This window comes from Diorhabda sublineata, chromosome X (assembly GCF_026230105.1).
Source record: "Diorhabda sublineata isolate icDioSubl1.1 chromosome X, icDioSubl1.1, whole genome shotgun sequence".
NCBI classification, from domain to species: Eukaryota; Metazoa; Arthropoda; class Insecta; order Coleoptera; family Chrysomelidae; genus Diorhabda; species Diorhabda sublineata.
In genome coordinates, this window is record NC_079485.1 from 29,293,474 (window position 1) to 29,318,000 (window position 24,527).

The 24,527-nt window shown below is 32.1% G+C and overlaps 1 protein-coding gene across 1 annotated transcript; it reads left to right on the top strand.

Annotated features, from left to right (window-relative positions):
- The first annotated feature begins 309 nt into the window (after positions 1-309).
- LOC130451072 (zinc finger protein basonuclin-2-like) lies at positions 310-24,477 on the top strand. Its single transcript, XM_056789870.1, has 3 exons — positions 310-779; positions 3,791-3,842; positions 13,165-24,477. Exons 1-3 carry the CDS (start codon positions 310-312, stop codon positions 16,339-16,341), a joined length of 3,699 nt encoding a protein of 1,232 aa, XP_056645848.1. The 3' UTR covers positions 16,342-24,477.
- Positions 24,478-24,527: the final 50 nt, after the last annotated feature.

A 24,527-nucleotide genomic window follows, 5' to 3' on the forward strand; every position in this document is an offset into this window, starting at 1 on the left:
ATCATTCCATATTTTTCATTCTAGTTTAGTTACATGTTTGTTATTAGTTTTTTTCAGTACTTCTAATATGGGGATGAAATATATGAGCAAATTGATGGTTGTGCTGTGGGGGCATCCATATCAAGTGTTATAACAATTATAGTAATTGGAGATCATGAGGAAACCCAACTTGAGGATTTCAGTTTTATGAGTAATTGGGGTAGTTGTATCAGAAAATAAAATCATAAAGAACACAATAAAAATATTTCACTAATTTAATATATAAAAAATGAAAATATATATTTTATGCATATGTTTGTTTTAGTAACGATGGAAAACGAGAATGTTAGAAACCAAGATTTGCTATTATTGATATACGATTTTGAGGGTAATAATCAACCTAACGAAGAATTGATCGAAAATGAAAACGCGGCGGTCGATATCAATATAAATCTATTTGAAACTATCCAGCAACTTGTTCCCGAAGATGAAGAAATTGAACCTGAAATGAACAATGTACCTCAAGAAGGAGGAAACAATAGACCTGAGATTGATATGACCGCTGAATATGGGCTGCATAGAGTCGAAGGTAGCATGGACATTTGGCAGGACTTATTACTTGAACCAGACACAGACAACGCTGAACGCCAAAATGCCGATCCAATGATTATAGATAGAGAGGAGTTGATTCGTATACTTGAAAGTGGCGATACTCAAGATCAGTCTTGTCAAACGGAGCCTTGTGAAGAACTACCGGAAACTTCAAGTAATGTATGTAGCATCTGTCGTGATAAAAATAAGTAATTCTCATTTTTCTATATTAAATTCGAAGTTTCTCAATACGTTTTTGTCATGACACATTTTGAAAAATCTTATGTTCATGCACAAATACTTTTCTAGAATTTTTACTTAAATTTGGTTTCAATTCTAGATTGATTTGTGTTACATTTAATTTTGTTTTGGTTGCCAAATATTTAATAAATTATTAATATATCATGATAATTGTTTTTATATATTATAGTCTATTTTTATTAATGAGAGAGTTATAAAATGATGAAGCAATCGTAATTCATAGGCGTATCATCTTTTAGTAAACAATTGAAACAATTTTTCAAGTTATACCCTGACACAAGTATAAGTATAATTAAATAATAAATAATTTTTTTGAAATTACTTGTTTGTCATACTGTTTATATAGAAATAAGGGCTTAAACTTTGATTTTCAAAAAAGTTTACATTCATAAGGAATTATTTTGATATATTGCAACCAATATTCACAAACATTTCATCAGTTATATTATCTAATTTCCACATTTTCTCTTTAATCATATGATCTACTGTATTTTCCTAGTTTTAGGGCTTCACGTTATATACAGACTCTAAAAATAACCGTTCAACATCACTTATTTAATAAAAAAAATATTTTTCTTCCTTTATCTATGCCCACACTAGTTCAATCAGGTTTAGTTCGCAATAATATGATGAAGGTAATTCCAATTTCCTGCAATTTCATATTTCTTGAATATCTTTTTATGAAGAATTAAATTTTTCTCTCACAAAACCGGGATAAAACTTAGTATTCTTTGAATTTAGTCAATTCTACTTGCATTATCCATTACTATTTTAGTGGCTACAATGTTGTTACAATGTTTAGATTATTGTCAAGATGACAATAGCTATAAAACAATTCCAGTTCTAAACAAGATCCATTATTTGTTCGAACCATTTTTTATAAACATAGGTATTCATGTCCTCATGTAGTCACTTGTACGAGTAGATTCAAAATTCAATAAACCATCTCTAACAAAACCGTTTGAACTGCCGATGTCTACCATTATCAATCTACGCCCCTTTTCTGTTCGTGAATTCGAAAAAGTCTGTCTCCGACTTGTAACAGTTTCATTTTGTCAAAATTTATTTAGTATAATTCCATGTTTTACCTAAATAAAATATATTTTTTCTTTGGTTTCTCATTTTAGGTAGTTTCTTCTTCACTACAATATCGATTTTTTCTATTCAAATAGACTATTTGGAATGCTTTTTCCAGCGAAAATATGTTTCTTTTAAATGTTTCCATAGTGTGTTTCGGCTCAGTTTAGGGTAATCTCGAACCGTGGCAAGAACTTTGTTTCATTGTCGGAAATTCTTCACTAAAGAAGAACGCATATGCATCCTTCGAATTCTTTCTTTCATATGATTTTCTATTTGAAATTATGGTTTTACTGGAGCTTTCCTTGCTGTTTAAATTCGCCACATTTCTCTAATGCCACTGTGTCTCATCAATACTTTTGCATAAATGTTTGTAAATGATTTAAAACAAAATTGGTAATTATTTTTAGGTTGCCTATGCCCGACTTCCTTGAAATTTTAGTATGTTGTGGAGAAAAGTATGCTGATTTAATTTAATGTATATAAATAGGGCACGGAAATTATTCCTTCACATACTTTTTCGAGGTTGAAAATTTAGATAGTTTAGGTTAGATTAGTTTAGCTCATACTCAAAATATTGAGCGACTTTGGCGAGATACTCGTGATAACATATTTTGATGAGGAAATTCTATTTAAGACATTATTCATCTTCAAATAGAATTGAAGCATTTATTGAAGAAATGTCACGAATTAATCCAATAGAAATTACATTACATTTTAATTATAATTAATGTTTGAGAGAATTGGGGGCGTGTGGGGGGTTCTGTTAAAAGATAGTCTAAATTTTTAACTGAACCACCACCCGCCCCTAGTTCTCTCCAACATCAAGTATTTGCGAAATATCAATTATTGAAGATAGTGTACATTTTACAATGTTCAAACCTTAAAAACTATGTGAAGGAATGTTTTGCGCGCCCAACATATATAATATATTCTGTTTCGGCATAAAAAACTGTATAACATACTAAAATTTCAAAATTTTCTCTATTTAATGCTGAAGCATCGATTTTTTCGGCTTCTAAGTAGCCCTAATTCCCACCACACCTTGTAAGTGGCAGCTAAATGAATTTGTTAAGAATACACAACTTGAACCTCTTCACTACAAGGAAAAATTTGTCGGGATGAGGTTCTTTTAGATGTTATGATGTTTTGGCCTGTCCAAACCTTAATCTATTGTTTTGTACAGCTTACGGTTATGAAAGACCAATAAAAGCCTGAAAACTTCGTAAGCTCAAGTAAATTTATGAAAATTTTTAGTAGTAAATTCGAAATTACTGTACTTTTATATTTTGGATTGATAAATATATTTAATTAATCTCTCGTTCATAAAAATAGACTATTATATTACTTTAGCGTCTAGATTAACAGTGTGAGCATTTTTCATAAAAAATGCACAAAGGTTAAATTATGAAATTCGAAACAGTATCACCAAATTTTGAAGTTTTTTTGACATCTACTGATATCACTTTCTCCAAATAAATTTAAAATGTGTATATATTATCAAAATATATATATATATATATATATATATATATATATACATATATTCATTTCACTTGTAAATACGTGTAAGCCTGTATGTATGTTCGTGCATTACATATTACAAAACCGATTGGCAAGACAGAGGGGGTATAATATGTCCCTCCAAAGGGGTATCGTCACCTACACTCTACGTCCACCTTGTCAACCCCCCTTAGAATAAGTCCCGCCTTATATGCGCACGCTATCATCCCCTCCTGCTTATTGGGACAGCTCGCTTATGCGACATCTCTTCGGTAACAGTGCTCCTGAATCGGTGCAGCTAGTTGCGACGTATGACACAACGCTTGTGATTCCCGAAATTCGGCGCTAAAAAATATTGTTTTGTGTTCTGTGATTTAAGTGTTGCATGGATTTGGGTGGACAAGTGCTCAAATTACAACAGGATATACACTGTAGGTACGTACATTTTAACTTTAATTCGGAAGTGAATGTGGTCGTTCGAAAATATTTGAAATTTATATTTATTTTGAAAAATTTCTTTACACTACAATCTTCCTTTTTTATGGTTAATTCGTTATAAATCGATGAGAAATCGTTATCAGTTAATAATTCCTTGTTTCCAAAACAGCGATGACCGTCAAAGTATTGAATGTTATCGAATGTAAATATGCCATTTTTGTTGATGCAAAACTAAAAAAATTTCTAGTTTAGCGTAATTCATCGAGTTCCAAGTCAAAACATTCATCGTTATCAACGATATTTTTATCCTGTTATACAAACAGCATCGTTGGTATCTAATAGAATCTTTAAACCAGCTAATTAAATGTCATGAATCCAATTTGTGCAGAAGCAAAACATTTACTGACACTAAGGTGTAAACAAATCCCGAGATCCTAATTTATAATACAAATAAATTGTTTGAATTGAGTAAACAGTCGCTTTCCAGAACGATCGGCAATTCTGGAGTTTTAGATTTTTTCATCTGACCTGGATATACAAACTCATTTTTAAAACAATAAACCGACTATGCATTTAAAAATAAAAAAAAGAAGCAGCCACGACAATTATGATATTTTATGTGGGAAATATTCTTGCTTTTTGTATAGGCTTAATTAGTGACTTGAATTTTGGAGTTTTCGATAAATGTTGGTACAATGAAGAAATTTGCGATAATCACCTGTATAGAAAAAAGTAACGGTAATATTCTATGTAGTTCTTCGGACTTAGGCAATATGTCGTGAGTAAAAAATAAACTATTTATTTCAAAATGAGCGTAGAATCATAATAAGGCAACTGGTTCTTCATTAAAGAACCGTGGCACTTAAGTAATGCCATTAACTAAATTGACAATAATAATGACGCTAAAAGTAATTTTGAAACCGTTGATGACACATGTGCTAATAGATCATTATCTGAACGAAAAAAGCGGCTTTCTTATAACTGAAAGTGTTAAATATATTTTTATCCATCTGGTGAAAATTCTATAAGAAACAATCATCATCTTCCGTCGCTTTTATGAATAGTACATTGATTGAAGATCGTTCTTCGTTAATAATTAAGCCAATCTAATAATTTACGTCATTAAGGACTCTAACTATAATCTTTTAAAGCAAATTTCACAAGAAGATATGTAGTGTACGGAAAACGTTTGCCCAAAAACGCATAGTAGAAAAACTGACTTGGCACGAATGCATTTTTGGGCCTTTATTAATATTTAAAACGTTTCAACCCGCTATTTCATGCAGTGGTCAGAATCACAGACGCTAAAATTACATAGTATTTTGCATATCATTTTTGCGAGAGGCAATAATTTTTTGTTAGGTATAATTTTTAAAATGGGCAACTCGATTCTACTGGTTCTTCTTCGTTTTATTAATAGCTTTATGCTGTAATATTGAATTCAGTTATTTAATAATATATGTCTTTAAATATTTCTTCCATCATCACGCTTCTTTAAAGCAATATTTTTCAAACAGTATTTTCAAATTTATAGATGTTGCATATTAAAATGATAATCAAACTTTTATCTCAACATTTAACAGACTATTAAAAATGTCTAAAGAATTTATTTCTTTGCATTTCTTTTTGCGAATATTTATTTATTCGAAATTCGGGTCAGTTCAACTACATTGATTTGTAGATATAATACACAATTATTTTGTAAAAATGATTTCAGTTTCTCGTTAAAACCAAGTCGATTACAATTTTTCCACGTTTACTTTTTCCTTCTTTTGATTCAAAACAATCCAGTTTCTTGCTTTCTTTTCTATTTAATGTTTAATTTCAGATTTATATATTTTTTTTATACCTTTCATTTCCAATTTTTCTCTCATCTCTTTTTTTATGTTGTTAATATTTTTTATGAGTAATTTTATACTTCCTTTCCGAGGTTACTATTTTTAATAATTATTTCGATTCAAAATTTTTATAGTGTTATCATCTATTTTCTCGTGTTTTGTCCTATGAATATACATTCTTCTTTTATGTATTTACTTCCATATTTATAATGCAGTTTTATCAAGTTTTGAAAATAAGTAATAAAAGCTTTCGTATCATATTCAAAATGTAAACTTTTATTTGAAATTCCGGAATTCTTAGTGGTAGAAGCTAATGTAGCTACAAATTCTCTCCAACCATTTTACAGGTCTTTTTATGAATTTCTGTTTGGTCTTGATGTACCAAAAAATATTTATTTATTGTTATAATAGTTTGGTTCGCTCAATTTTAATAATCACACTGTTCTTGTTGTCTTCTATTTCATTCTGTCACAACTTTTTCGGACATTTTAGACACATCAGTTATAATACAAAGTATTTTCTAGTGACTGAATGAATTATTCGATTTTTTTTGTTTTGTTTATTGCTTCATCTACTACTATCGCAAGCATCGTTATTTCTATGGGTTGTAGACAATTAACTGTATTTATATTATGTATATCTTTTCTTGGAAGTAAAATTATTTGTATCACCACTCTTTTTATTATTGGTGTTAACATTGAAGAAATAGTTAACACTAGATCTTCGAGATCTTTTATGACTGTATTTTTATTTGTTAATCAAACTTAAAGCAATCTCGAGTCAGCCCTTCAAATCTTGCGTGACAAAATTAGGACCATAAAACATTTCTGACATTTGTAACGAAGTGAAAAACAAAATTTTACAACTTATAAAGACTCGAAATAATTAGTATAAATTAAATTTAGGTTACATAACAAACTAAGTATCATAAATAACTTAGCTTATGTTTTAGTAGGAGTTTCTCGATGTGCATTTAAAATTTAAAAATGAATATTTATTATCTTTAAACTACGATTTTCTTCCATTTAAATTAAAATATTAATTCGTTCAACCAATAAAGAATACTCCTTGATCTGGATTATCGCGGAAACGGAGTTTTCGTGAATGATTCTTATTTCTGTTGTTAACCGTAAGTTGTGCAAATATCCCACACGATGAAAAGTGAATAAAAACACCATTATCGCTGTTAATTTTAATTTGAAAAAACCAATTCTGTCCTGTGATTAGGTATACCGATCGCCTATTTTATTTTCCAATCACTTCCATAAAGAAAAACTAGCGAGCACAAAAATAAGATTTTGAAACACAAATTAGGTACGCGTCTTTAAAGTCAACCCAAACCAGAGTTATTTTACGGAAATTAAGCGTGATTGCTGGTTAAAAAAAGCGTTCCCACTAGAACGTGATCCGGCGAGTGAATTGAATTCTTCAGAAAAGAAAAAATACGAAGAGATGCTTTGTTTATTGTGCGTGTAACAAGTAAATTTGTTAAATAACCAATGAACCAGTGACTATATTTTGTGATAGAACACTCATATTAATTGCGAAATGTACAATAACAACTACACATTTCGATTAAACTAGTTTATTGAAACTAGTAATGAGTAACTGCTAGACCAGACCGGGTTAGTCTTGATATTGGTGTTGCTTCCGTCGTATTAGTCTTCCAACGTAATAAATGGTCTTGATCTTGCCGGGTCCATTCATGATCTTGGTCTTGGACCAAGACTCTTGCACTTTTTTGGTAAATTTTCATTGGAAGCATAAATTTCAAATAAATAGTTTTCCCAAGTCAATCAAAATAGAGCTTTTGGTTTTCCAGTTCCACATGTAACTAAATCGCGTAATTTTTGCAAGTAAAATTAATAGAAAAACATTTCGAGTTACGTTTTTAACTTTTTTTCGTGGGATATTGAAACATTTTGTATGTCGAGTTAATTGCTGCTTTATCACGAGAACTATTTCATTTCTGATTAAATATTTTATTATTATACACGGTTGTATATCGAAATATGAGTATCTATTTTCTAAATAATCCAAAAATCTGAATTATTTTTTCCATTGTATCATTTATTTTCTTATACTTTTAGAACATCATCAGTCTGAAACTCATTTCTTAATGAAGAACTGCACACAGAAAATATTAAAAAAAGAAAAAAAAAGCGAAAATTACTTTTTAGTTCTATCAATATACAGGCATTAATATGCTTTACATTGGGAATTTTGAGATTTAAATGTTATATGATGGGGTTGGCCACAGTATATTGAGCTTTAAACTAAATAATTAGTTTTAATTATCCTAAATTAGTTATTTCTCGACAAATGTTGAAAGGAAATTTTTCCTTTGTATTTCGACTCAAAAATTTCGAGTCTAAAATTGAGAGCAATGTTTAGATAATGAAAATTGTGAAAAAGCCGCAATACCTAAAGCTAGTTTTGGTCTATCTTTTTCTGCGAGATGATACTAACAAAAATCTCGTTTCATATCTTTATTAGTTGTCTCATCTCGCTTAATTCTAAATAATGTTTATAAATGTTACATAAACTGATTTTTTAATTTTACACATTCTTTATCTTTTAAATTATTGGATGACCAAGAATTTAAATAAAGGTTTAATCATCTTTAAATGATGTACTTGTCATCATACTTGCTATAGAAAATAAGTTTTCAACGTTTAGAAAACTGTAGGAAAAACGTTTTCATGTACTTTTCATTACTCTAAAATATTTTGATTCCTATTTGTTCTTTCTAACAAGTAATAGTCTTCAAACTCAACTTCGAGGATTTTGTCGATAGACTTTTTAATCGTTTTTAATGATTACGTTTTCAATTAGTTGAAAATTGAGGATGTTTTTAGCGTATTTCTCATGAAATTGTTTTGAAAACATTGAATAGATTAATTTCTTTACCCCAGTCGGTTTAGTTGAATACTTCGACTTAATACCGAAGATCCAAAATCAATTGGTTTTCCTCTAATTCTTCAAAATTCTTGTCTCTTAGATACTTGAAAACCAATCATTCAAGGCATAATATCTCACTGAGAAATCGAATATTCGTAATAACAGACACGTTAGTATCAATTGAAGTGAAAATTAGTTTTTAAAAATTAAAAAATAATATCCTAAAAATTTCATGCTTTATCAAAAATATTGTTTTATATGTAGACGTTTTCTAATGTTTTGAATAAAACTTCGGAAAGACGTGAAGAAACGAGAAAAATCTTAATCCTAAAATTACTAACCCATGCATTTCATTATGTTTTTATACAACAATATGTATTTATAATTCATGAACTCCAGACTCCTTCATCTTTTTAGTGACAGAAAATTTATACTGGATTTGACATCCAAGAGATCTTTTTTTAGCGAGCTCCTCGCAAACCTTGTTAACATCTTTAGCTATTTAATCGACGATTGCTATTTATTTCAAAATTGAATTGGGCCTTCCACAAATCTTTGTGAAATTAATAAAATTGCTCTTGATTCTATTTACCTTTTGTCTAATTAATTATATTATAATTTTTATTCTATTTAATTTGTGTAAAACTCTAGGTTTCACATCTCTGATTATTATTTTATTAGTTTTTTGTCTTTTAAATTGATTGATTGGGGTTAGTTGCTCAAATTGTTATTTTTATCTAGTCCACCTTTCGTTTTTTCATCTCTGTATTATTTCTTCATTGGTTTTGTCGTTTTTCGTGTCGCTTAACCAAGAATTTGAGCTTCTTTAGAAATCTTTTATTTTACTAAACGGAACGGATTTACTCGTGTTTTAAATATGATTTTCGATACTTACAAATTATTTAAAATGAAATTAACGATATTTCTGGTATGCTTGTTTGAAAAGTATGCTTCAAGTAGAGTTGTGTCCGTCGGAACTTGTACACACAATCTGTGTAATAAAAGATTCAGTCAAACCAATCCTTGATGTGTTTGTTTTGATTCCACAATATTAATTAATCTTAATCAATTTTACCTCGATATTATATATAGAATTTCCACTAATTTCTCTTCTTTGAAGTCCGCCAATACTTGCAAAATATGTTTTCGGTGTTTATTTTAACCATTAAAGAATTTGATGTGAAGGTGTCCATAAACTTGATATGTTTTTGAATTAAAACAATCATTTATCTTTAAAATATACCGCGTGTACCAATCAACTATACAAAAGCTATTCAGAAAGTACGAAACGTTTTGGAATAAATAATTTAATATCTACGTAATGGAAGTTTTTTACATAGTGAACAAACTAATTGAAGCACTTACCATAAGCATTGAAAACATTATTTTATCATGAAATTAAAAGTGTTGTCCATATAATGAGGCTTCCAAGAAGCTGCGAACGCTGGAATGCTGTTAGGCGGGATTCAGTTTTGATCCCTTTCTTCCAGTTCCCGCCCCGGTCTACATTGTTCATTCTTGTCTTCGTAGCCGTGAAAGATGAAGCTTCTTTTCGATTCTCACGCCAGATGCGATCCACGCTCTGTGATTCGTGGACAAAATGCTCCTCCAGTGGACATTCATTCCCAAATGCGCGAGATTTATATGGAAAAGTGTTTACAACATGTGCGAAAATTGTACAGGCTTCCATGACGAACAACGCTCTGGTCCGCCAACGTTTTCGGACGAAGGGTAGATGATCCCTGATGGCAGCAAGTCCTACATTCATAAGATTGTGAGAGATCGCTCAGGATATGTGAAGGTTTGCGCAAGGTAATATGTACAAGTGGTTACCAGTGATTACTAACTATTCTCTGAATTAAAAAAACACTTGAAAGGGACGCATTTCACAATCGATGAACAGTTGAAAGAAGTATTAAGCTGTCTTCGTGATGCAGCAGCATGCTTGAGATTGGGTCTAAGCTTTTCAAACACGTCTTACCCAATGCCAATAAATTTGTTTTTCAGAGTAAAAATCCGTTGGGAACCTTATTTTTTGGAAAATACTCATATATACCTACGATTTCATCCACATCAGTGATGCACGTTACTAGGCAATTTTTCATTCTTGTCATTGAGTGAAAATTACCAGATGAAAGTCTAGAACTATAAGGAGGATGAGGTAAAATCATTTGTATGAATTCAGGAGCTCTGGAGTGTGTCTTTCTTTGGCGTTTGTTGTGAATTGCTCCAATTTTCTATGATAACCGGGTTTGCAAACGTTTTCGTGGCTTCTTGGGGAATTTGTCTAAGTACTGTCTCTTCTACTTTTCGTCATCAATCATGATTCGAAACAATGGTGAATCATTGATTCACCGTCTCTGTTGTGGACATCGAAAGCTTCGAACTATTTGAATAGCCCTGATATGATCAGATTTTCGAGTTTTTACAATTTTTATGTCTTTTCATTTCTAATCTGGTTATGACGTATCTATATATGATAAATATTCTCAAACTTCACGCCGGTGTTATAGGAAAATTTAGGTCACTTCAAGGATATCAGAAGTTTTCTCCAAAAGGGACTGTTTGAGGACCTAATTTCTGATATTTTTTTACAGCATATTTGTTTTAAAACTTACGCGAGTGGTTCAATTATTAAGTTATAACGGTGCGAATAATTCAGCATCATTAAAGTGGTTGCATTGAATATTAGACCACGAAACCTCGCTTTTTAGTGTACTTATAGCCATGAACGAGAAGGATGTACCAGTGCCTGTTGCACAACACATCATTATTTGTGTATGTATGAATGGCCTTCTGAAAACGCCGATATATGTAGTATTGAGCAGATAATTCATGAGCGGCTCGGTTACCACAAAATTTCAGCCAGATACCCATCTGGCCAAGACTTCCGAATTCACACGCCTGGAAGTTTGCACGCGTCTCCTGCATCGGTATGAAGAGGAAGGCGAAAATTTATTGCACCTAATATTCACCACAGAGAGACTATACTCCGGTGAGTAAACGCGCGACCATGGAGATGAGGAAGAGAGACAAAGACGCGTCAGTTAAAGCGAAGGTTACACTGTCAGCGACGAAGGTCTTGTGGAACATTAGAGAAGTAATTGCGGTTCATTTTCTCACTGAATAACGAACTTTAAACACTTAGTATTTTTGAAAAACACGGTGAAACCTGTCTACAGATAAAAACGACGCGATATTCCAATCCGTAGTGAGATATTGCTCCAAGACAATGCCAGACCTCATACAGTTCGCCTGGAACACCTTCCTTATAATCCCGATTTGTCGCCATGCGACTATTATTTATTTGGTCAATTGAAAGAGGCATTTAGTGGACTACGATTCGAAAGCAATATGTGACGAAAACTATCTAGAAAAACTCTAAAAACTTTCAGTTCTGTAACTTAATAATAATATTTTTTATAGCAAAGTTCCAGTTTGTATTTTATCCAGCCTAGTACTTATCCTACTCGAGTTTTTTCAATTTTATGAATTTTTTCATACTTACGTATGATAGAAAGAAAGTGATAACATAATTTTGATAATTGGTGTCAAAAATTCTTCTAAATACAGTTATTTTAGGTGGAGAATGTATTTTCATGAGATGATATATCTTTTCACGAATAATTGAATGTTCTATAAAGTGCTGAAATAAATTAATTGTTTATAACAATAAATATGTATTCAGATATACCTAAATGATTTATTTAAGTGTATAGACTTACTACTCTTTCACTTTTATGCTGTTTTTATCTCGATCCTATTTTTTTCATTTACCATGATAATCATCATAATTGTAGTCGAGTTCACCATTTCATTACAAATTTTTCATATTTTTGTTCCATTATACGATTTATTTCTATATCTCTATGAATGTATCATATTTCCAAGTAAAAAAATTCTCGTAGAATTAATCTGTATATTGGATAAAGACCTTTGAATTTATCTTAACTGATTTATTTGAAACAAAAAATATTTTTGTTGCGACAAAAGTTTGAGTATTTGTGAAAATTAATTTTTATTAAGACAACAAGATGTCACTCTCGTTAGTTCGGTAAATATTCGTTAGAGTAAATAGTAATTAGTTTGATGTACACGCGTATTAGGTATAATCGACAGATAGCTAACAGGCATGGGCATAAAGTTTAATGAATGTCATATATAAATAGTAGTTTGATTATCGTTTGAAAGGCTATCCTGGCAACGTCGTCCTCTTGTAATAGAAACTATGTTTGTTTGCTATAGATTGAACTTGAGAGGGGCAGGTGACGGTGACTAGCACCCCGTTTATTTATAAATGTGCGGGAGACATTCAGCAGGCTTCATTTCTAAACAAGAGTGCTATCGAAACGCGTATATTTTTATACACCGGCACCGTCCTCAATATACATTTTATGTCGGTCTCCGTACATTTCACTTATTTATTTTCACTATCGTGCAAACTGGTCTATTATTGAAAAGCCGCCGATATCTTTATTATATAAACTTTTGCCACTCTCGTTTCAATTTTCTGCTACTGAAATCACCAGATATTTTTAAAATTTTACTATCGCTTGGTATTCATTTGTTTCAGCAGATATACGGCACCACTCTGGACCGATGGCGCTTCCATACACCTGAGGAGGAACCTCTGGTCCTCCAACAGTATCTTGGGTTCGACGAAACAAGAGCCATAACTCAACAATTGCTTCTGGCGCAACAGGCACTTCAGGAACCCACACTGGAGCGCCTCGAGCGTCATCATTCTCCTCATTTACGTCGGGCGATGTCTCCAAACCATCGCCCGTCACCTCCAGCCCTACCAACTTCAGCTTTTCATCCTACTAGACTGCCACCGACGATGTCTCCGCATCAAAAACATCCGCTCAATTTCATCAAATTACCTACTCCAAACGGGCCGATCTCCTCAAATTCTCCTCCAAGCAATATTGCACCCTCTCCTTTGAACTCTTCGCCTTTGAATCGTTTACAAAACATGCAACTTTTTGACTTCCGGAAGCTTGGTGCTGGACACGCAGCTTTTTCTTCAAGAGTAAGTCCCGAACGAAGAAGAATATCTGAAAACGAATCAGTTGGCTTGAATCTTACTAGAACAACGTCGATGGCTTCTTGTCTGCCTCCACCGTTACCTCCGCCTTCATCTTTGAGTCATTCTGCTGCAGCTATGGTAGCAGCATCAGTGAACTCCCTTGCTGCTGCTAGTTTAGTAGCATCTTCATTTCCAGGCTTAATGTCAACAAGAATGTCAACTGGAAGTAAATCTCCATCTAGTGCTGACGTCTTGAGTAGTGGAAATACAAACAGTGAAGAAGACGATGATGGTGATGAAAATTCCCATAGTGTTTTAAATTTAAGTAGAGATAGGGATGCTCTTAAAAGTCCAAGACAAACACGTATTTTGCCCGGGAGAAAACCGTCCACACCTACCAAACGATCGTGGGGTACACCAAATTTACCTTTAAACTTAGGAACGCAGTTTATCAATCCCGCTACTGGAAAGAAACGAGTTCAATGTAATGTTTGTTTGAAAACGTTTTGCGACAAAGGTGCTTTAAAAATTCATTTCTCTGCTGTACATTTACGAGAGATGCATAAATGCACTGTTGAAGGTTGTAATATGATGTTCAGCTCTAGACGATCCAGAAATAGACACAGTGCTAATCCTAACCCAAAGCTACATTCACCCCACCTTAGAAGAAAAATATCTCCTCACGACGGAAGAAGCTCCCAAGCACATTCAATTTTGATGCCTCCGCAAAGTGGACTGTCCCTTCCGGCGGCAGCAGCAGCCCTTAGTCCATTGAATCCTTTTGGTCCTTTTCCTCTATTGACACCACCACCGGATATGAAATACCATTCGTTACCTCCAATGGACTTTAAACAAACGCTAGACCTAAGTATTCAACGAATGAAAGAGAGCAAAGGTACATATCCAGATTATTCATCGGTTCAAGTATTCTCGAATAATCAACAACATTCGGAGGAAGATGAAGATGATGATGATGGTATCGTGGTTGTAGGAGGGGATGAGGAAGAAGAGCAAGAAAAAGACAAAAAAGAAACAACTAATGGAACAACTGATGTTCAGGAGGGACCTGAAGATTTGGTTATGCCTGCAAAAAAGCAAAAAATGTCAATATCAGATATAGATGAAGACATAACAAGTAATGTTGATAGTAATGAAGATTCACTTAGCGTCGTTGATACCCCTAGCCTTAACGATGAACCGAGTGTTCAAATTAATAAGAGAAAAAGAAAAAGTCAAAATCCAACAAGATGTGCTGTACCTGTGATGATGGAGGATGCTGTTAGTGATGGAGATTCTTCCAATGACGTATTTTCTGAAAGATTAGCCGATCAGGTACGGCTAGAACAAGAAGAAAAAGAAGAGAAAGAAAAAGAAAATAACAGTGAGCTGCCAGTACCTGTAGAAACCAAAAAAGAATATGCAAGCGATACTCCTCTTGATTTAGGAAAACGGAGTCCAGATGTTAATGCAAATGAAACAGAAAAAATTACACACGAAATAAAAACTAGTATAGCACCATTATTTACAATAGATAAGCTAAAAAAAGAAAAGCAGCATCAGGATTCGGAGACTCAGGAAGATATAGAAGACAGGCCGACTAGCTCAATGGAAAGCAACAAAAGTGATGAATCATTCGACTCTACAAATCCATTACGACAACTCGAAAGTCTTTCTCATGGTCATTTCAATGATCTAATGGCTAGAGGTCTGCATTTAGGTTTAGGAGGCCAACCTCCATCGTTTCCTCCGTTGGGGTTTATGATGGGTACTGGTCCCCCAAGTCCCACTCGATCTCAAACATCCTCCGGAGGTAGTAGTAATGGAAGAGATTCTCCCGATGATAGCAGCCAACATCAGTTATTCGGGCATTTTGACAACGGCCAGTTTATTAGTGGTATGGATGTACCAGTAGATAAAGATAATCCTCGAAGATGTACAGCGTGTGGTAAAATTTTCCAAAATCATTTTGGTGTTAAGACTCATTACCAAAATGTTCATTTGAAACTAATGCATAAATGTAATGTAGATGGTTGCAATGCCGCTTTTCCTTCGAAGAGAAGTCGGGATAGACACAGCGCTAACTTAAATTTACATAGAAAGTTATTATCCACTACTTCAGATAAATCTACAGCTAGTTTATTTTTAGACAAATCGCCGTTTGCCAGCTTAGCAAATCCAGCTTTACACGGTGATTTTCTCACAAGATTATACGCTGAAGAAGCTTTAAAAGGTCACCATTTACCTCCTCCAAATTTAGATCAACTGATGCTTAATGGTGACCGTATACCGCATCCACCTCTTCTACTACCTCCCCTAGGTGGGCTTCCCTTTCCTTTAGGTAATTTTAACCACTTTAGCCAATTTAATGGATCCGCGTTGTCTACAACGCATAAAGAACGTTCCTCGACCTCCAACTCACCTGTTTCCGGATCACCTCCACCCTCAAACCTATCACCTGCTCCTACCAAATACATCCACTGTGTCGAAGAAGATCTTCCAACTCCTGATAAGGAGGGTAATCTTCCATGCAGACTGTGCAAAATCGCTTTTAGTACTACCGCGCTACTCAAAGAACATTGCGAAAAACACCATATTTCGGAAATGTTTAAGTGTACTGTGATGGGTTGTCCAAAAGTGTTCGTTTCGCGAACGAGAAGGAACATCCATTCCGAAAATGAATCTCTCCACGCAAATTCTCCATCGAAAGACGCTGAGCTCTCGTGACCTTTAAAAAACGTTATAGATTTTAGCGCGATTCCACTGTGGTGGTGATCTTATTGAGAGTACCTACTTATTAAAGATTATCTTAATCGATCAAATTTGACTGCTTGCTATTTTCAAGGAAATAGTTTTTTTATAATATTTTTTCATTGAAGCTATTTTATTGGGAGGTGAGTAATGAAAAACAAATTAAATTCATATTCTGGTTGGTACTCAAATTTATTTTCACCAGTGAACTGATTTATTCTAATTTTTTTATATTTGAGTATGGAAACAACTATTTGTACAACTGTCAAATAACTTTACCGCATTTCTATTGATGCCTGAATGTTAACTTGTAATTTCTAGTAAAGTTTGAATAATTACTTCCAATATAAAATGTTACGAGTTGCTGCTGATCAGAAACATTAGATATTTCTTGAAAAGTTTTGTTTCCACAATTTTATCAGATATTTTAATGTGTTTGGAGAAGATGGACAATTCTATATTTTGTTATAAATCTAAATTTTTTGGCAACAAGAATTATAGAACTTCTTCTGAAACAGTGTCCTTTGTAGTCCTTATATGTGTCTTTTTCCAAGCCATTTTCCAATTATCTTGCACATAAAGTAATTTTGTTCCGGTATCAGCATCTTGAATACATTTATTGATATCATCGTTTGATTCACTTCTTTCTTTTCGCACCCTTCGCGAAAACGATCCTATGTTTTCCCATATGCATACTAACTTTGATTTGGAAGGAAGTACTAAGGAAGTAAATGCAAGATGTTGGATGTTGGATGTTGAACCATCTTCTTGAAAATAACTTCAAATTTAAACAATTAAGAGCAAATCAGTTACTATAGTAACAGCACAGGAAGACCACTGGATGCTGTGAAATAGTACTGATAGCATTAAGGATAACAAACAACCACCAAGATGTATTGGAAGTATTTATTTTTGATATAATTCAGACGATGTGAATTCACATTGACAGTTATACAAAACACGTATATCGCGTTTTTATGGCACATTCCAGAGAATTTTTAGCCTCCACAAAATAATTCAACCGTGTCATGTGCCGTTAAAAAAACACTCATTATACAAAATATGCTATTTCATGTAATCATCATCATCTTTAAAAAAATATCAAAGATTGTTTGCAATCTATTGACAGAGATGTGAATAATGCAAATTATGTAGAAAACAATCCAAATGAGGTGAATAAAACAAAATAAATGTTGAATAGAGAAAATTCTAATAAAGAAATTAAAGAAGTTCTAGAAAATATAGAAGATATTTTTATAAAAATTTACTTATCCAAATGTTAAGCCATACTAATACAACGCTTAACTTTCATTATTTCTACTACATTATAAGTATATTCTATGACGAAAATTCAATAAATTAATAAAAATAAACAAGTGTGGATTTTCATAACTCACCTAACATATTAATGGAGGTAAATATGATGTTGCTACTTACCATAGAACTGTTCTTAGTTTCGTTTTAAATGTAATCATACATTAATATTTTTTCTATTTTCTCACCACTTTAAAAGTTTAATTCATAAAACTTACCATATTATTAAGTTTCTTTTTAAAATATATTGTGGTAATTGTTTTTTGTAAATATCTGCAATTTTAGAACCAATATTTCTCATTAGCCCTTTAGATTAGTCATGACATATTCACATATTTTTCTCACGTATAATTTTTCAGTATTTGACAGTCTATTCACAGCTTGAAAATTGATCAACAATCCTTGATTACATGTGTAAAGTAATTTACAATTTTTATTTGAATAAATTGAAATATCTCGTTAATAAATTGCCGTGGAATTCTTAAATACCCTGTATATTTCGGTCCCTACTGAAAATTTAAAAATATGCAAAACCATTTCTTACTTTAAGACGAAAATTTACGTCTTTCCAATTGAATTACATCGCCCTTTTAGAAATTATTATGACGTGGCTTTGCAAATTTTGATTTTTCTGTGGAGGGCGAAATTTGGAGAGCTTTGAACACCCTGTATGAATAATAACACGCCAATGAACGAAAAAATGAGAAACTTTAAGGAAATATTAATGTATGAACTTTAGCTTATGAGAGAGGGTCAATAAGTTCGTAACTTTTTGAATGAAACACAGGTTTTTGTATAAAAATCATTCTATTTTTCGATTATACACTCAGCCCAATCCAACATTTTTTTTATCCCAAATATTTTGTGAGATTATTGAAGTCCATTTCCTTTTCAGAGTAATTTCCTGAGGTACAAGATATAGCCACTCTGTCTAAAATAACTTTTTTCTTGGACCCAATTCACGGTTACTAGACAGCACAAAAATTCATGTCGTTATGTTACGATTGCGTTTATGATTCATTGTAATCAAATAGGGTCCTCCCTCGTAGTCCTAAAGCTTTCTCATACACAAGTAATTCGAAATTGAAACCATCGAACCAAGATACCTAAGTCTTGCACAATTTCTGGTACCATATCGTTTTTGGAATGTAAAAATTCAACTATTTTCTATGGCTACCGAATACAAACTAAATGATGCAGCTTATTACACAGAAGTCAAATGACGGATGACTGTTGACAAAAGCAGTGTTGCTGTTTTAGTTCTAGGTGGGACATTCAAACAGTCACGGACGTTTATATAACAAGAAAATAAAAGCAGTCATATATTCGATTAAGTTAATTTCGTATATGTGATTATAGAATAGTTCATATTTCTGGAAGCCAGTTTCTGTATGCTTATTTATTTGAAAGAACCTGCACTTCAATATTAATATATATATATATATATATATATATATATATATATATATATATATATATATATATATATATATATACCTAATTTTATTTGCCAGTCTTCGAATACTCAAATTTGTACATATATCTTAGTTTAGTGATCTCTTCATTTTGTGATTGCAAGAAGTTGTAAATGTATAAATATTCACAGAAACAGACGGACCACAATTGTCAAAAAGGGCACTATCATTTACGAAAAGTAAAGTACATAAGGAATTGATGGTTTTAAAAAAATTAATGTTGATACAATATGCATTTTCAAAAAATTATTGATTACATATTTACATTTGAAAAATATTTGTTATAACTGCTCTCCAAAAACGTAACAGTGGTCGATAGATTTCATATCACCCTTAATATACTCTACCCTATGATTTCAGCCCAATGTTCAACAAGCTCTTGGAGATCTTAGTAAAGCCATTCTTTTTTGAATTGCATTTTCAACATCTTGTTTGGATTCAAATTTGTCCACACAGGAATTTCATAATGGGTCTAAATAAATAGTAAACTGACTATATGCAATCTGAACTAACTGCTGGATATGGTAGCAACTCAACACAGTTCTTCGATTTTTTTCCGCGTAGTATGTCATGTTGTAAGAGAACCCACGATCGGTTAACTAAACCTGGATATTTTTCCAATAAAACATAAATTCACATTAGCTGTCCTCTATATACCTTGGTATCCATAGATCGACTATCTGGAATGACTTAGAATTACATCAAATCTTCATAATTCCACCAGACACACATCAAGACTTTGCAACGGATTTTGGTCATTTTTTTCGCGTAATTCGTCTGGCACTTTTATAATTTCTATGTATGATGTCTTTAGGAAGTCAAAAGAAGTCCTATAATCGACGTATACTGGATTTCTACTGCTTCTCTGCAGGTTGAGCGTTAAATCTCCATTCTTAAAATGATTAAATCAACGCTGCGACTTACTTATTCATAGTGTCTTTCCCTTAAATTTCACATTCTTGCTGTCTCAGCTACTTTAAACAATTTTCACATATTAAAACCGACGTTGCTTAAAAGCCACCTCTGTAAAAATGGATAACTATTTGACGAGCTTTAATGACTCTTCAGCACAAGGTTTCTCGTTAAGAGCCTATCAGTGTAACTGTCCTCTGTCGGGTTCCAATATTTGTATGTAACTAAAAAAAATGATTCTGAAGTATCAATTTTCAAATCTATCTAAAAATATTTCGAGTATATTTAGAAAGTCTGAATTTCACTCATGTTTCATTACTGTATTCGAAATCAATTTTGTAGCTCATATTTTTCTATAGGGACCGAAATATTTAATTTAATTATGTAATAAACAATTGGCATAAACGTAGGTAAACATTATTTTTATTACAATTTCGTAGTACTAATAATACTCAGTGATATCAAGAATATCAAGAATTTTTTCTATTGTTATATCCTAATCACTTCAATTCAATGTAACTATTAAATTAACATGTATCAACATTTAAATGTTTTCATTGTTCAAATTATTTCTACTCATTTGAACCTCAAAGAATTTAGAAATAAAAAAATTGAAGTACTAATGTCTTAATCGATATCAAAAAATTGAAGTAAATACCAATTTTCAGAACCGTTATGTTAATATAATTATCCTCTAAATTCTGTCAACATAGGTAATTAGGGTTATAAATTGCTATGGGATAATAGGCAAAAAACAGAAATTGTTTAGGAGTTTTCGGAAACTATGATCTGAGGTCAAGTAGATCATCTATCAGCTGATTACGGATCCTAACTCAGAATCAGATTTTTATCCCAGTTTCCCACCATCGCATTCATTTTTTTGTGAAAATTTCAAATGATCTACAAGAACTTTTGATTTTTATTACATTTGTATGCTTTTATTCTTCCATGATATTTCTTACTTGTATAATAGATTCTAGATGTTTAATAATTGTTAATGAGCAGTTATATTTACCCTCTCCCATTCACCCCTTATTTTTATAAATTTCTTATATCTTAGACCTTTTCATGTATTAATACATCTAAATGTTCTTGATTTTAGGTCTCTTCTGATTTCAAATTAGTCGCTTTTATAATTTTTCGATGAGGTTTGGACTTCTTTTAGTCATAGTGATATTGACTTTCTTATGAATGTGAACTATTTCTAAAAATTCTATTTTTTTTTATCGTATCGATGACCTCTTAGTCTATTTTCTAAATACTGAGATGTTTGTTCTATGTAGATAGCATCACAATTAGTACTAGACCCTTGATATATAATTTTACTTCTTTTGTTATTTGGTGTTTCTTGATTTCAATTTGGTAAAATATTTGGATAAGTCCTCTATGACTTAATAATTCGATAGTTGTTGGGAAAGTCCTTGTACATATGGTAAGAAAAAATGTTTTATGTTCTGATATTTCGTTTCTGTTTTATTTTTTAATTGATTGTAGTTTATCCTTTTCTTGAATATGTTGTCAATCATTTTTTCCGGATAATTATTTTATTTTAATTAATTTTTTTGCTTTTTGAAAATGTCTATATACCAAAAAGTGTAACAACCGCAAACCTCAGTCTACCAATGTAAAAAGCATCATATCAAATGACTACCACCTGATTAACTCCATCAGTTTCCGACCAATATGGAACGTGATCCGGGTTAGTTACCGAATATTCATATCATAATTGGATTAACCCGATCATAGTTTCCGAAAAGTCTGTGGTAGCAGATAGAAAATACCTCAAGTGCCAGTGAGACTTTAAAGATACACTACAGTGTCATTGCCAAAGACTTGTTTTGTAAACCAATCCAAATATTCAAGTCCACCAGAAGAATCACCAATTACCAATATTTCTATGAGTGCAAGTTGACTTGAACACTTACTCAAACTAATCATCCCGACCTCTAGTCATACCAACAATCCTTAATACTTATAAAATCTAAATAGCTATGAATCTACAATCAATCGTGAATTGATGTATATGTACTAGTTCAGAAATCTCTAGAACATCGCTCTGTGATTTATCATATGCAGAATATGAGTAAGATACCTGATGATACCTTCCAAGAAACCATTGAGACAGATGGACACCTGTTAGGTAATTGTGAAGCTGTCCATAGGAAGAAGATGCAATATCTTGGCTTGAAACCGAAATAACTAATGGACGTATCCCCTAGGAGGTAATTTGGTTTATTGAGACCTCGTCCTAATAATAAACAATACATGGTGGTACAATATTTGGACCCTGATAATCCAAATGATGCCTCAAATATTTACTGTATTGATAAAGTAGTGAACTATAAGATAAATCTATGGTACCTACGACACCTACCAAAAGAGGATTCAAATTTTGGTGGGTATGGTTAATATACAAAACTTGATGAAAAAGTCCCTAAAGCTCTTGGAAACATACCATCCTAATCGCTTTTACTTATTACTTATTACCTTTTTTAAAAAATGGAAACAATGTGGAATGGTTGGTTAAGAATAAGGTATACTTGCAGTTGATTGGAAGTATTTTTTAGCAGAAAAATTAAGAATGGCGCCTCTACAGAGGTTCAGATCCATTTACTACTTTATATGGACAAGGATAAGTATACAACGTTATAAGGAAGCATTTTCTAATTCTTATGGTTGCATTTTTTATATTGAATTTTTTGCAGAAAGTCTTATAAATTTGGAAATGATAGTACAGGGGAGTGGAGACCCTTCAAGAGAGTTAAAGATGCTATGATCTATATGAGTCAATAAAAACTAGAAAAAAAATTGTATATTTGAGTTACTCGCGTCCCTATCTCTAATAATTTGTATTTTATTTCTAGGATTAAGTAATTTCGACTAGTTTTATACAAAAAAGTGTTTGACATATTATTTTTGAATATTCTTATGTAACTGTGAATACCAAAAATCGTATTGAAACCAACTAGTACCTGTTTATGATTCTTTTGATATTTTTACTGTTTAAATTCAAGTGACGCTATGTGGTTGGTGCCCTTTGATGTGGTTCGATTAAAAAAGAAATGTCATATCTAAATTACATGTTGCTTAAACAATTAATCCAATCAATGATACCTATAACAATTAATGTAATCTCTTATACTCTACTGGTGATACAATATTTAGTAATCTTCAAATAAAATGTATATTTAATGTGCAATAACTTTGTAAATATGCTGCAGTGCTTGTAAATGTATAGTTGTATATATACCAATTGTTAACCGAAGGGTATTATTTAAATTATTCGATTTAAACTCCTTGATGTATACGAAAACAGTGTAAAACTAAAAATCAAAATAAACTCCTATTCCAACTTCACCACAGCTTGTAACACCTCCACATTTTCTTCAGTAGTGAACAACTTCTAACAAAACTTCACGTTGAAGACACCACATCTATTATCTGCAAGGTGTCAATAAGTCATTACACGTATCCTTTAGACCGAAATAAGCCATTGTCTAAAGTGGTTTAGTTTGTTTGCTGTTTTTATCAAAATCGAATAAAAAAAAATAAAATTACAACATTTTTGAATACTCTCATAAAAATTATTTTTTATCTTTACTGTAAACAGCAAAAACAATTGTTTAATTTTATTTTCGTTATAATTATTTTCTCGAAAACCAAATGGCTATGGATTAAGGTAAATACGATGTCTGGCTATTAAGTAACGAGACTGGTTAAGAACAAGAGTTTTATTATAAAAATTATTCTACATTCGAATGCTTCCCTTCAATATATTTCCTTCCCATCACCACACACCTTTCCATACGTTTTTTCTATCGATCGAAGCAGTGCAGGAAGTCTTCTTTGGTGAGGGCCCTTAGGAGCTCTGTCGTTTTTTACTTTACCGCTTCCATCGGGTACCTTTCAAAGCAGATCTAATATTTTTCTAACTTTTTCTATATCTGCGCTAGAAAAACATCTGCTTTGAAAGGAACCCGATTTGAGTCGATGGTAAATGGTGAAGGCCATCATCAAAGAGGACTTCCTGCTTCGATCAATGGAAAGGTGTGTGGCAAGGGGAGGGAACCAGTCTCGTTATTTAATAGCCAGACCTCTTATACGTAAATCGACTTATTTTGGTCTAATATGTGTGATGTGTGAACTTTTATTGATACCTTGTATATTTTACTTTCTCTTTTTCATAACTGTATACATATCATATTTAGACATTTTACGTATTTAATGTCCTATAGAAAAATAAATAAATGGGAATTATTATAAGTAATCAACAAAATATATGAATGGGAGTTTAATAATATTTTTTTTTGTAAATCATACTTGTAAATGTCATTTGTTACTGCGTATTCACAAATCCTGTGTACAGTTTAACATGTATTGCCTTTGGGCTAATTAAATTCTATAGCTGTCGTATTTGAAGTTTCATTTCCTCATCTACTTTTCCCAAAGTTCCTTATAGAA